This window comes from Thalassophryne amazonica, chromosome 2, assembly GCF_902500255.1.
Source record: "Thalassophryne amazonica chromosome 2, fThaAma1.1, whole genome shotgun sequence".
Taxonomy (NCBI): domain Eukaryota; kingdom Metazoa; phylum Chordata; class Actinopteri; order Batrachoidiformes; family Batrachoididae; genus Thalassophryne; species Thalassophryne amazonica.
In genome coordinates, this window is record NC_047104.1 from 93,399,863 (window position 1) to 93,414,560 (window position 14,698).

Consider the following 14,698-nt stretch of genomic DNA (forward strand, 5'->3'; position numbering starts at 1 on the left):
TATCAGTGGCAAGAATGCATGGTGCTGGATCACTATCTCTTTTTTTTTTTGGTGAAAACATGGTCTTTCATGTCCTGCTAGAGTCCTGTAGAGATCCAGATGTGAGGGGTGATATGGGGGGGGGGAGGGAGGTCGCCGCTGGGCTCTCTCGCTCTCTCTCTCGCTCTCTCTCTCTCTCTCTCTCTCTCTCGCTCTCTCTCTCTAGCTCTTTCTTTATTTATGATAATAATCTAATTGTATTGTTACCTGTTTGATGCATCTGTTCATTACTTTAAAATAATAAAAAGTTGTTCAGTTGTTCACAAAACTAAGAAATCACATGTACATAAGTATTCACAGTCTTTGCCACAAAGCTCAAAATTGAGGTCAGGTGCATCCTGTTTTCACTGATCATCATTGAGATGTTTCTACAGCTTAATTAGAGTCCACCTGGGGTAAATTCAGTTGATTGGACATGATTTTGAAAGGCACACACACCTGTCTACATGTCCCACAGTTGGCAGTGCATGTCAGAGCACAAACCAAGCATGAATTCAAAGGAAATGGCTGTAGATGTCCGAGACAGGATTGTCTCAAGGCACAAATCTAGAGTGGCCAGACAGAAGCCACTCCTTAGTAAATGGCACATGGCAGCCCACCTGGAGTTTGCCAAAAGGCACCTGAAGGATTCCCAGACCATGAGAAACAAAACTATCTGGTCTGATGAGACAAAGATTGAACTCTTTGGGGTGAAAGCCAGGTGTCATATTTGAAGGAAACCAGGCACCATCCCTACAGTGAAGCATGGTGGTGGCAACATCATGCTGTGGGGATGTATTTCAGCCGCAGGAACTGGGAGACTAGTCAGGATTGCGGGACAGATGAATGCAGCAATGTACAGAGACATCCTGGATGAAAACCTGAACCAGAGCACTCTTGAGGGTTCATCTTTCAGCAGGACAATGACTCTAAGCACACAGCCAAGATATCAAAGTAGTGGCTTTAGGACAACTCTGTGAATGTCCTTGAGTGGTCCAGCCAGAGCCCAGACCCGAATCTAATTGAACATCTCTGGAGAGATCTAAAAATGGCTGTGCACCGACGCTCCCCATCCAACCTGATGGAGCTTGAGAGGTGCTGCAAAGAGGAGTGGACAAAAGGTAGGTGCACCATCCTTGTGGCTTTTTTTTTTTTTTGTAGTTGTGTCTTTATACACTATGAGGTTGAAGTGAAACAATCAAGGTGTACTTGTAGTGTTAGTTTTAATTCAAGAGGTTTAAAAAAGGTAAAATTAACTATTTAAGAATTGCTACCATTTGCATAGCTTAATATGTAAAATGTGCAATCATGATCAAAGATGAGTGTTCAGCAACAAAGATTGGGATCAGGATCACAGGTCAGCAATCACAAATAAAAGTAAACAATCAAGATTAAACTCACAATGTGGATAAAGGATGTGTTGTGGACCACATTTGTCTCTCCATAGGTGTACCTTGGCTCAGATTCCAATAATGATTCTGATCTAGTGGACAAAAATGCATTTTTGGATAGGAGTAGACACAACTATGGAATAAGCACTGGAATTTGGTTTGGAACTTAAAGGGGACTGTGGGGCCTTGGCAGGCAGTGCGGTGGCCAAGCAGTTCAGTTAGTGCACTTGTTTTCAGAGCACAAGGTTCTTGCTTCAAAATCACCCCTTCCCATTCTCTATGTAATGTGGAGTTGCATCAGAAAGGGGATCCGGCATAAAAACCTATGCCAAATGTGGATCTGTAATGGATCCACTGTGGCGACCATGAACAACTGGGAGCATCTGCAAGGCAAACACCATTTTTCTTAGCATGCTGGCTCCTGGGAAGGTCCTATATAAATAGTTTATTATATCATTACTGTTCCAGCCAAACTCCAACTCCTGGCCTTCATGTGTGGCTTAGATATAAGCCTGGCAGAGCTGTTTTCCACAGACAAGGAGATGGAATGAAGGGAGGTAACTAGTGCCTTAAAACTAGTCGTGTTGGGTAGATGGCGCTTGTCAGCCTCAGAAGGCAGTCCACCTATGGGAAGGAAAACCTTCAGGCAAACCAGGCTCGTTGGCCTTGGTTGGCAGCCAATCTAAGAGAAAGACACTCACAATGTAGAATCTACAATGACGACACTGGAAAGCACAGTCTCAATCCTGCATGTAGACAGTTCAAGTGTATGGGTCATCCAATGTTGACTGGAGATGACATCTCTCAGCTTTCACCCTGAATGACCGAGCAGCCTTTTCCAGGGGCAACACTCCTTTGTCCACATGGAGAGGGTCTAGAAAAGATGGCCTAAACAAGGCATATTACCACACCTCCCAGTTGGCATACCGAGGTCAATGGGTATCTTCTAACGTAGTCGAACAACATCATCTAAGAAGAACATCAGAAAGATGCTTGATATGACAAAAAGCAGTTGTCCAGAGTGTTGTTCCGCTCTTGCAGCACATGAAGTTTCCAGATTGAACATTGGTTTTGCTGCTATTAGTTAAGTCAGTTTGCCAGGAGAACTGCAGCCTTCAAGAACACTATGCCTGCTTCATGCAAGCCAGAAACATTAGCTCCAAACCTGAAAACCTGCCATTGGGTCACTCTGACCGCATCATCTCCATACTCTTTGCACTTTGCATTAAGGAGCACACCGCATTATTTAGTGTCTACACCCCAAGACATCAGACTACGGAAGCGTATTGCATTCACTGGATAAAAATAAATAAATTAGACCCCTTGATCTCGTAATTACGAGAAAAGATCTCATAATTACAAGACCACGAGACACCTGATCTCGTAATGAGATCAGGGACCTAATTAATTTTTTTTTAATCCAGTGAATGCAATATGCTTCTGTATAGACAGATCCTGTAGAAAAGAATTTACTAAAATTTTGTGTATTACAGGGAGTTTTACAACAAACCTGGATAGTTTCAACTTGCAGCTGGTCCCAACTGTGATGCACGTGGGACAGAAACCTCTTAACAGCATCTTTTTCAGCAGACATCACTAGAGAGCGGATGCTGTCTTTTGGCATCTGGAGGTACTCCTGTCAAAATTGAAAAAAAAAAAGAAGCAAAAAACAAAACAAGCCTAAAGTTTAGTGGTTTAATGTGTTGATGTTTAAATGTCAGTGTCTCTGCACAGCACCAGTACCTGCAGCAGAACTTTGAGAGCAGAAGAGTTGTCGTTCCGCTCAATAAGATCCCACAAAACAGGCTGATGGATCAACAGAACTGAGTTATTTGAAACATTTCTCTCTGTGTGTGTGTGTGTGTGTGTGTGTGTGTGTGTGTGTGTGTGTGTGTGTGTGTGTGTGTGTGTGTGTGTGTGTGTGTGTGTGTGTGTGTGTGTGTGTGTGTAAAGGTGCTGTCTTACACTGAAGCAGCTCAGCAGGTCCTCTTTGAGAGTGGCATTCTGCTCTCTGCGGAGGAAAACTCCCACAGTCTGCAGGACGCTCACCGAGGCTTCTGGCTGCAGTGTGGCCCAGAAGGAAGTGTTGTCAAGGAGACTGGAGAGGAGGATGGCCTGACCCAAACCTTGCCTTGCCTCTCTCTCCTCCTCATCCAGACCCACGGACAGCCCCACCATGAAGTCCAGCACTCGTAACACGTACCCCAGTACTATTAAAAAGCCCTCACGCTCTCCTCCTTCCAGCTGACACACACTGAGTTTGTGCAGGACGTCCACCAGCAGTGGCGCCGGGTTCATGCACAGCTGTGAAGTGTCAAAATGATACGGTGCTGGGAGCAATTCAAAAAACCTCTGCAGAAAACACTTTTTGCCCTCCGGTTCTCCCTGCAAATCAGCACAGAAATCAGAGAGCTGAGGAGTGCGTCTTATCAAAAGATGGTAGAGTGAGGAGTTTCGACAGATGTACTGTCTCAGTCCATGTGTGTGACCACAGAGCTCGAGGAGGGTGGCGTTGGAGAAATGTTGGACTGGCCATTCCCTGTACTGACAAATTTCCTCAATGGCCTCTACACGGGAGAAGTTATGGATTTTGGAGCAGTATGAGACAATCCAGCTGTCTTCGGGGAAGGAGGGGTTAGAGTCATGTGACTCTCTAACGCACAGCGCTGAAATCAGGACAGAATTGTTTGGGAGGAAGCAACGCCTGAAAGCTTGTGCAGTGAGCGTCCTACTGGCCAACTGAGTGACACAGTCCTTTTCCAGTCCTGGGCCTCCTGCAGAGTCTCTTGTCAGGTGCACACACAAGTCATCGATACTAGACTGGTTAAACAACTGATGACTCTTTGTCATCGAGGCCTGTAAATATGACATTTAATTTAATGCTGGAGCAAAAGACAGAAAGAAGAAACTTGTACACACATCTATAAACTGATTACTGTAAAATTCTTTAATCACTAATATGTGTTGTTCTTAACATAGTATAAAACATTACAAAAAAATAACAACCACCACTTTCATGTCTTCTGAGATTGCTCAGTACTAACTCCATACTGGCAAGAAATACACTTCCATTTGGAAGCGACTTTCAAAGTAAACATCACACGTAGGTTTGACACCTTTAACATAGAAAACATCTAATTTGACTAATTTGGGATTGTAGAGAAAAAAGTTGTTACTTATACTTCTGGTGGCAACCAAAAAAGCTATCTCAAGAATGTGGTTAAAACAAGACCCTCCTACAATCAGAGAGTGTTTAGATGTGGTCCAGACTAACATATTTTCTAGGATATGGTCTGCTGGATTGGGTATGTTGATCATATATTCCTAAAATTAGATTTTATTTGAGTCTCTTTTTTGTTGTTGTTTTGTTATAATTGTTTATGTATATGCATGTCCTTTTTTCTCTGTTTATATTCTTTCAGAGAATTAAAGTGAAACTCCCCCTTATGTTCAAACTGTTCATAGTAAATACATAAAAATGTAAAAATTGAGCCTGGGAAGAAAACTGATGCTGATATATAACTATGGATACAGATGGAAAATCATGACGGTTCTCTTGTCTATGATTAAGTTTTCTTTTCCTTTCAGGAACCTGTAAATCTATGATAAATTGTTTTCTTTTTTTTTAAAGAAATATCGTACATTGTTTAAAACTTCTTGGCCTCAATAAACATAATATATATATATAAAAAATAAAAATAAAATAATACCAAAATTTGATTGGCTGTGTGCCTTCTTGCTTGGTTGACCTCCTTGTTGAACTTTATGTACCTTCCTTTGCGCTGGACTTTCAAAGTGCAGGTCTACTTTGTGTTTCAAAAGTGGATAAGACATAGTGGGCTGAGATTTAATTATTATGTCCGCCAAGGACATAATAAAATTATCAGCATTTATTTATTTATTTGTCTGTCAGTCCTTCAGCAGGATTACGTCAAAACTACTTCACAGATTTTGACGAAATTTGCACCACAGATAGATATTAGGGCATGGAAGACTCCATTGAATTTTGGAGGTGATCGTGATTTGCGTACGTTAGAAATCTCAGATTGCTCTTGTTATTATTATTATTACCTGTTGTACTCTCTGGTGCCAGAAAGAGGAGTTGGCACACACAGTGTTGTTGAATTCATGGGCGAAGAACTCACTGCATACATGGACCCAGAGGAAGTCCTCCTCGGCAGCAGACAGGTACCAAGCCGCGTCCGAACACGTGGTGTGCAGGTCAATCTGACTCTCTGCAAGATCCACTGAGCCGTTCTCCCCTTCAAACAGCTTACAGTAGAGAAACACGGTGAAGTTGGAGACACCGGTCAAGCCTGGGATGGTGTCATTACACGCTGCCTCCAGGATTTCTGTGGTGGAATACTCCAGTTCATTCTGAGTCTCCAATTCATTCTGCCTGAGCTGTGAGTGGCGAGGTACAGTCAATGCTTCATGCTGATGTTTCTGTTTGGGTGTTGCCTGTGGAGATGGGGCTGCTTTATGGGCTGAGTGGTTCTGTGATAGGCGAGACTTTATTTCATCTCCTTCAGTGGAGGGGCAGGACAAGAATGGAAGTGTGCTGGGGAGATTCTGGTAGCTGAAGCCCAGATCCTCAGTGTTCCATGTGACATTGTGTCTTATCCCCCTACACATGCAGAAGAGAAATGTGAACCTCTTTAGACATCGCTGTAAAGAATAAAAACTTGAGTCAACTTAAAAATGTAAAGGTGTTTAAGTTTAATGAACTTTGCATTACAACTAGCAACTCAGATTTGGTTCAGATAAAAATTATCTTTTGAATTAACCAATAACCTAACTCAGAAAAGCAAGATGATTGTATGGTTCCTGAAAAAAAAAAAAATTAAAAAAAAAAAATTAAAAAACAAAGTTCTTTCATAGCAGGCTGCATTGCCTTGTTTTCTCTGAAGTGGATCTGCATCTTGATTTGGCATGTGTCTGTAATTCTTAAATGCTATAAATAAGTTGGTGAATGATGGCGTTCAAACCCTACCCCTGCTTATTGTCCATGTAATATGCAGTTGTTTCGGGAAGGGCATCTGGTGGGAAACTTTAGCCAAATCCACATGCAGATCGACCTCAGACCTGCTGTGATGACTCCGAGTGAAAAACAGGGGAAAAGCTGAAGGTACTATTTACAAAGTAAATGTAACGCAACCTACTGCAAAAGATTTAAAAAAAAAATTCAACTTCAGCAACCAGTTAAATCAACTTGCTTTTCTGAGTTAGATTATTAGTTAATTCAAAAGATACTTTGATCTGAACTAAACCTGAGTTAGTAGTTGTAATGCAAAGTTGAGTCAACTTAACCTTCTCTTCTGTGTGAACTCAAAGGCTCACTGAGGAGAACAAGTCAGCACAACTATCAGGTCTGAAGTTGAGAAAACTTAAAAATTTTTCACAGCTCGTAATGATACATTTTTAAGTTGACTCAACTTTTAATTTTTCACAGTGCAGTAATTTGGGGCCCTATCTTCCACCCAGTGCAAACCGGTGTACAGCGGAGAGCAACTGTCATTGCTAGTTTTCATACGATACAATTGCCATTTTCACAACCAGTGCCTGCGTTCTTTAATTAGCAAGTCCACTTGCAGTCATTTGTGAACTCATGGCACACAATGTTAAAATAAGGTGTCATCAGGTGCGGTGCAGGTTGATTGCATTATTGACCACCAAAAACCTTGTCTAAAATTGACCGCAGAGTTTTTCTGCTATTTAGAAAGCACAGTACTCAGATATTCCTTACATAAGTGGGTTCATGATATGCATACACTCTCCTTGTACAAGCAATGTTACTGAATTAAAAACAACAAACAAAATATAAGTAAACACTCATTGAAAAATACAAAACTTCACCTTACTCCTTCACTGTTTTACCTCAGGGAGCTTTGGTGGGTGCACTCCACTCATGCACTTTGATGATTTTCACACAGATCCGCTAACTCACCAAGAAAACTCATTGGTATCCTTTTTGTGAATAGCGATATACCAGATTCCAGTGCACCTGACTCTCAAAGGAACAATGACAATCTGATTGATTTATTTCACGTTGTGCCCAAAACACACTCATGATTAATTCAGTGATACTGCCCCTTTGCACACTGCGACTTTCTTTGCTATGAGATGCACTTGTGGAAATAGTAAAGTGGAGTTGTTCACACCACCAAATGCACTTGAGCTCTGCGCTGTAAACTGTGTCACAGGCTACATCTGAATACTCATACAGTACGTCGTAATCCATAAGGCACCCAAATACTCACACTAGCTTAGTATATAGTCAGCAAAATGCAGTCCATCACAATCTGCAGAGTGTCCGAATAACGCAGCTGGAGTCCGATAACTGAAGAAGAACTTCCCAGGAAAATTTAAAGATGATCGCGGATATACATGAAAACAGTAGTGGCATTGTTCATGGGTATGCACATACAGTATCTGTAAATATCCAGGTCATATGTCAGGTAAGATGGCAGTGGTGTAGTACATCCAAATTGAGTCCCTACTACTCACTTGTATACTTCTAATACATACTACACAGTAATGGTTGAATAAAGGTTCCTAACTGATGTGAGTACATGCTGAGTATTCAGATGCAGGGATATGTTGTCAGGATATTGCCCATAGTATCATTTCATCAATTTAGACTCAGTAAAAGTGAATATTACATAACTGATTAATATTAAATATGTATAATCCAACTTTAAAGCACTTACCATAGCATCAACTGTCTCAGGTCACCTTAAGAAAAAGCAAAAGGAGTCACATAAAGCAATGGGTCACAAAGCTTTTTCTGTCACACATCCATTTTGATGCCAAAAATAAAAAAAGTAAAATGTAATTTACCACCACAAAGTCTCTCATCTCCTATACAACTTTTAATTTGATAAAACTTTTAAATTAACATGTTGTGAAAAAGATACTGTTGAATATCAAATATACGCAACCTACAAACTTTAGATTTTAAACACAAGAATGTAAGGCTTGTGTTTTTCTTTTTTATTGTTTGTATTACTTTGAATTGCTTTTCTTCCCTGCCAAATTTGTTTACATCTTATATTACCTTATATGTTTATTTTTTGCCTATATAATGCCATTTTGGTAGTCTTATGTGAAAGTTTTTGAATTGAATTGAATTTATTAGACACCCATGCAACAAAATTTCACTCATATACAACGACAAAACTCATTTTGTCGTTGTATATAGGGTGATGCTTTGTTTTAATTGAACAGTCGGATTCCCCTGGTCCGCTCCATTTCTAAGTCTGCTGCTAGGCGCTAGCCGAGTGACAGTGACCTCATCAATTGTTCCTCTTAGCAATCAAACAAATTTTCTGTTTCTTATTTTCTTTGATTTCACTGATTAACATCACTTTGAACAGATGGGATGAGTTCATCAATGAAATCACCTGGTGGAGTTGGTGGTTACAAAGAAAACCTGTACCCTCTCGGCCTGGAGGAAAAGAGGCGTGGTCAGCCATGTCATAACCAGTGGTGGGCACAACTAACCAAAACGTGAGCTTCGATAACAGATAATCAGCTAACTGAAAAGTTATCTTTTATAAAGCGAAACAGATAAACCACCAAAAAATTTATCAGAAGCTACAGCTAACCGATAACTTCCAGTATTGTCTCCGGTACACATGTAACTACTAACAAACTGATTTTGAGTTTTAACACCATGATCACTTCTGGTAGCATCAAAGATGACCACAGACCCTAACAATGAGGCAGTACTTCTGTCTTTGTGCACCTTGCCCACTGCTGGAAGCTCCTGTTTACTACATAACTTGCATGAGAGAAGCAGTTGAGAGAAGCAGCGAAGCTCAACTCTCTACTCAATAGCAGTGTCACTGTGAGGCGGAGGTCTTGGAAAATAATGCAGTGCTGACTTATGGTTTTGATTTATAAATAAAATTAATACCGATAGAAAACTCCATTAATGTCAATTCTGTCATTTATACAAAGTTAAACTATAATATATATCTTTTAATTTTAAATAATGCACTAATTCTGAAGTTTTGTAGCAAACACAGACAGATGCCAAAGGGATTATGGGTAAAATATGCCTCCGCTAACACTGATTGGTTGACTCATTCATTCTATGTAAAAATCAACACGTTAATGTGAGGTGTGTGTGTTGGTGTTTACATATAAATGTGCTTTTTAAAATATGCCTTTTTTTATTTGTAAAAAAGCCATTTGCAAAAAGCCAAAAAGTCAAGTTGTTATTTAACAGCCGTCTGATATAACCGGGGTCAAAATAAATAGAACACGGCCATCTACTGGCGTCTAGACGCTCATACTGCCATGAACACTACTGGCCAGTAGATGGCAGTAGAGACCGTGAAAACTTGTCAAAACAAAATTCCGTGTCTGCTACATTTAAGATGCGTGGAATTGAATAAACGCAAACTGAATTTCAAACATCTTATACAGTAGTGTTCAGAATAATAGTAGTGCTATGTGACTAAAAAGATTAATCCAGGTTCTGAGTATATTTCTTATTGTTACATGGGAAACATGGTACCAGTACATTCAGTAGATTCTCACAAATCCAACAAGACCAAGCATTCATGATATGCACACTCTTAAGGCTATGAAATTGGGCTATTAGTAAAAAAAAGTAGAAAAGGGGGTGTTCACAATAATAGTAGTGTGGCATTCAGTCAGTGAGTTCGTTAACTTTGTGGAACAAACAGGTGTGAATCAGGTGTCCCCTATTTAAGCATGAAGCCAGCACCTGTTGAACATGCTTTTCTCTTTGAAAGCCTGAGGAAAATGGGACGTTCAAGACATTGTTCAGAAGAACAGCGCAGTTTGATTAAAAAGTTGATTGGAGAGGGGAAAACCTATACGCAGGTGCAAACATTATAGGCTGTTCATCTACAATGACCTCCAATGCAAAAAAAAAAAAAAAACAGAGATGCGTGGAAGAAAACGGAAAACAACCATCAAAATGGATAGAAGAATAACCAGAATGGCAAAGGCTCACCAATTGATCAACTCCAGGATGATCAAAGACAGTCTGGAGTTACCTGTAAGTGCTGTGACAGTTAGAAGATGCCTGTGTGAAGCTAATTTATTTGCAAGAATCCCCCGCTAAGTCCCTCTGTTAAATAAAAGACGTGCAGAAGAGGTTACAATTTGCCAAAGAACACATCAACTGGCCTAAAGAGAAATGGAGGAATATTTTGTGGACTGATGAGAGTAAAATTGTTCTTTTTGGGTCCAAGGGCCGGAGACAGTTTGTGAGACGACCCCCAAACTCTGAATTCAAGCCACAGTTCACAGTGAAGACAGTGAAGCATGGTGGTGCAAGCATCATGATATGGGCATGTTTCTCCTACTATGGTGTTGGGCCTATATATTGCATACCAGGTATCATGGATCAGTTTGGATATGTCAAAATACTTGAAGTGGTCATGTTGCCTTATGCTGAAGAGGACATGCCCTTGAAAATGGGTGTTTCAACAAGACAATGACCCCAAGCACACTAGTAAACAAACAAAATATTGGTTCCAAACCAACAAAATTAATGCCTCGCAGATGTGAAGAAATCATGAAAAACTGTGGTTATACAATTAAATACTAGTTTAGTGATTCACAGGATTGCTAAAAAAGCAGTATGAACATAATAGTTTTGAGTTAGTAGTGTCAACAGCAGATGCTACTATTATTGTGAACACTCCCTTTTCTACTTGTTTTTACTAATAGCCCAATTTCATAGCCTTAGAGTGTGCATATCATGAATGCTTATCTTGTTGGATTTGTGAGAATCTACTGAATCTACTGGTACTTTGTTTCCAATGTAACAGTAAGAAATATACTCAAAACCTGGATTAATCTTTTTAGTCACATAGCACTACTATTATTCTGAACACTACTGTATATATTACTCTGGAACAAAGACGACAGACAGTGTTTGACATAAGCAGGACTCTAAAGAGCAAACAGGTGTCGATTGAAAAGATTCCAACTAAAAATAATGGAGAAGCAACGTGGGCTTCTTCTGGCATTTTTACATAAAACAAACACAATAATAACGTCTATAAACCCAGAGAATATATTCACGAGGGTTTTAGGCACAATATACAAAGGGTTTAATGCTGTTGTCAGTGTGGAGCCTGATCAGAGTGTCTCAAATGCATTTCTTGTGTCGTGAATGTACTGAGATTACCCATAATGCACCTGGACACAGAATGTTCACACTAAAGCCTTCAAAATTAGTGCATTATTTTAAAACTAAAACATATATCTGATATTTTCACTTCATAAAACTTCAGACGTGACATTAATTGAAATAACTTGTCTGAAATTAGTTTGGTTAAAATTTTAATCATAAGTTAAAACTGTATGCCTCTGGATGACCTGGGTGATATTGCCAGCATACCAGTACCAGTCAAAAGAAATTAACTTTCTTTTTTCTTCTCCTGTGACCTGTTCTCCTTTGCCTGCAGAGGATAGAGCAGTTTCTTCTGGAACCAGCTTTCCTCTGTTTGCAGAGGAGAGAACTGCACATCTACTATAAAACATTTAACAATTAGGTACTCAACTGATTTTAAACTTAATAAATGTTTGTAACTGTAAAGCTTTGTTCACTATGCCTCCAAAAATGTTAGTGGTCTAAAAAAATTATCGGACCAAAACTTATCGGAAGATAATTGGTCAGATGATGATTTTCAAAGTTATCTGAAAAACATATGACAATAAAAACATTAGCTTTGATAATTAGCAGATAGCGGATTAGCGGAACTGTGCCCACCACTGGTCATAACCCATCCAGATCACCTTGTGCACACCTGCACGATGGCATCCAAAGCACATGTAGACAACATGTAGATGACACAGACTGCTGTCAGATGACCATAAAAGGACTGCAGACTGCTCAATGTCCAAACGTTTGGATGGCAAACACGGGACTGGAGCTCTGTGTTCCTCAAGCGCATGTGGCGCACGTGTGGGGCTGCAATTATCACTCAGCCGTATGATTGTGTGTATGTGTATGCATAATGCTGCATGAGCCAGGGCGGGGCGGGGTGCACATCCGCTTGGTGACACTGGACAGCTTCGCTGAAAGTTTCCTGGCATTGGGCCATGCTGTCCCCTGCATCAGACGGAGCCTTTTTTTTATTTTGGGTGAGAGGATTTTAACCACAGGCTGCGATCGGCTCCACATCCGCGCTGTGAAACACTCCTGGGCTGCTGTTGGAAGTGAGATTCATGCTTATTAATGCTCCAGTTCCATGTCATATCTCCTACAGATTTAGAAGTCGATCATATATTACGGCGTGAGATCCTCCGACAGTGGAGTTGGACAATATAAGTGGATAAGTGGCACATGCAGATCATGCCAGCAGGCTTTGCCATGCCCGATCGATCTCGAGATTCCCTCATACGCACTCAAATCATTTTGATCCTCTTTATGCCGCTTTCAGAATATGTAAATTACGGTCAGATGATGAGCAGACCGCTGTCAGATAGGTGTCCCAACTCACCAGCACCCGGAGGGTTTTGAACATGTGCATCACATTCTGGGCCGCCAGCCGATTTTGACCAACTGTGTGCGCCGATTCATCATTCTGATGCCATTCTGCGTGATGCTGGCTATGTGTGACGAGGGTATAAAGATGAGAGCAATGGTGGGCACAGAAGGTGCCTATTTTTTGATAGATTTACCCAAAATAACTGGTCTGAAAAGAGGGAAAGTAGTTCATACAAGTAGTTTTGTGCAACAACTCTTTTGGGAAGGATAAAGCGGTAAGGATCAAGGGATCAGACAGCAGATTCCCACACAGATAACTACAAAGACTATAACAATTCTCAGAGCAAACCGAAACCTGTTCTTCGCGGATCTCAAATTGAGCACTTGAGATGTCGCAATATTTCAAAATGTGAAGTCACTGGATATGAATTTAGTTATGTGAAGTAGTAGTTCTATAATCAAACATATTCAGATACAATGGCTTGCAAAAGTATTCAGCCCCTTAGTATTTCACGCATCAGGGTTTTATTAGAAAGAAGACCTGAAAGTTCAGCTACACTTTGCTAGAAGGTACATCTGAAATGCAAGCCTGGATTTAATGTTTTGGTGAAAAAAACCCTCCTCTGTACCACTTCATCATGAAGCTGTATAATTGGGGCTACAAAATGCAAAACATGCACTATGCACAATTTCTCAAATCACAGCCACAGAAGCCTATAACTTCTTCTGGGTTGTTTGGGTGTCTTAGTGGCTTTTCTCACTCTTCTCCTTGTTGCACAGCCAGTCAGGTTTTGAGAAATGTCCACTCCACACAGATTTACCATAAAGTGCCATTCTGTTTGTATTTCTTCATAACTGATGTAAATAAAGTTCAAAACATATTTAGTGACTTGGAAATGATCATGTATCCATCACCTGACTTGTCTAAAGAAAACTGGCAATAAAACTGATTATTTATAGGTATTATATCAAAGGGGGCTCATTGCTTATACAACCCATCATCTTGGCTTTTATATTTTTAATTCATTTATATCAAGTTGTAGAGCTATACGAGGTCTATTAGAAAAGTATCCGACCTTATTTAAAAAAAAAAAACATATGGATTTGAATCAGGTGTGCTTGCGTGAGCCAACCTTGAACCTTCATGCGCATGCGTGATTTTTTTCAGGCCTGTCGGTTGCGTCATTCGCCTGTGAGCAGGCTTTGAGTGAGGAGTGGTCCACCCCCTCGGCGGATTTTCATTGTCAGGGAAATGGCTGAGAGACTGCTGCTTTGCTTGATCACATTTTTTTTAGACACTGTGAGGCACATCCATGTGGACACCATTCGAGAAATTCAGGTGGTTTTTGGTGAAAATTTTATGGGCTTCAAAGACATTAAGGGATGTTACTGTCGCTTTAAGGATGGCCCACAGCAGCTGTGGGGCGCGCCGCGCTCCAGCTGCCATCGACAGGCTGAACGACCTTTTCATTTCTAAACGGATCGCTCTGTGGATCCGTGACCATCGTATGCACTTTCTCTGGTTATCACAAGAGCTGGACATCACCCATTTTCCTGCAGATTTCACTTTTAACAAGAGATTTTGTCATGGAAAGCCGAGCGGACGCTTCACGTGTCATGATGGATTCGCTGCTGGACCGACACAAAACCACCTCCGTTTTGGTCTCACAGGACAGCTTTGAGATGGCGTTCAAACAGCTGTCGGTGGTTTTTCAGTCGAGTGATTATCCAAGAAATTGTGGATGTGCCTGGACATGCCAGAACATGTTCTATGACGCTTCATCACGGCGTCACAGAACATCAGAAGGAC

At 40.7% G+C, this 14,698-nt stretch overlaps 1 protein-coding gene and 1 long non-coding RNA gene across 2 annotated transcripts in view; one reads left to right on the plus strand and one right to left on the minus strand.

Annotated features, from left to right (window-relative positions):
- Positions 1-14,698, minus strand: part of LOC117527211 (stereocilin-like) — a 131,560-nt gene that overhangs the window by 90,487 nt on the left and 26,375 nt on the right. The window contains 5 exon segments of the mRNA XM_034189429.1: positions 2,920-3,045; positions 3,153-3,215; positions 3,375-4,265; positions 5,481-6,036; positions 8,120-8,144. Coding sequence (XP_034045320.1) covers positions 2,920-3,045; positions 3,153-3,215; positions 3,375-4,265; positions 5,481-6,036; positions 8,120-8,144 — 1,661 coding nt within the window.
- LOC117527220 lies at positions 13,067-13,314 on the plus strand. Its single transcript, XR_004565473.1, has 3 exons — positions 13,067-13,114; positions 13,162-13,163; positions 13,270-13,314. It is a non-coding gene; the product is annotated as an uncharacterized LOC117527220 (long non-coding RNA).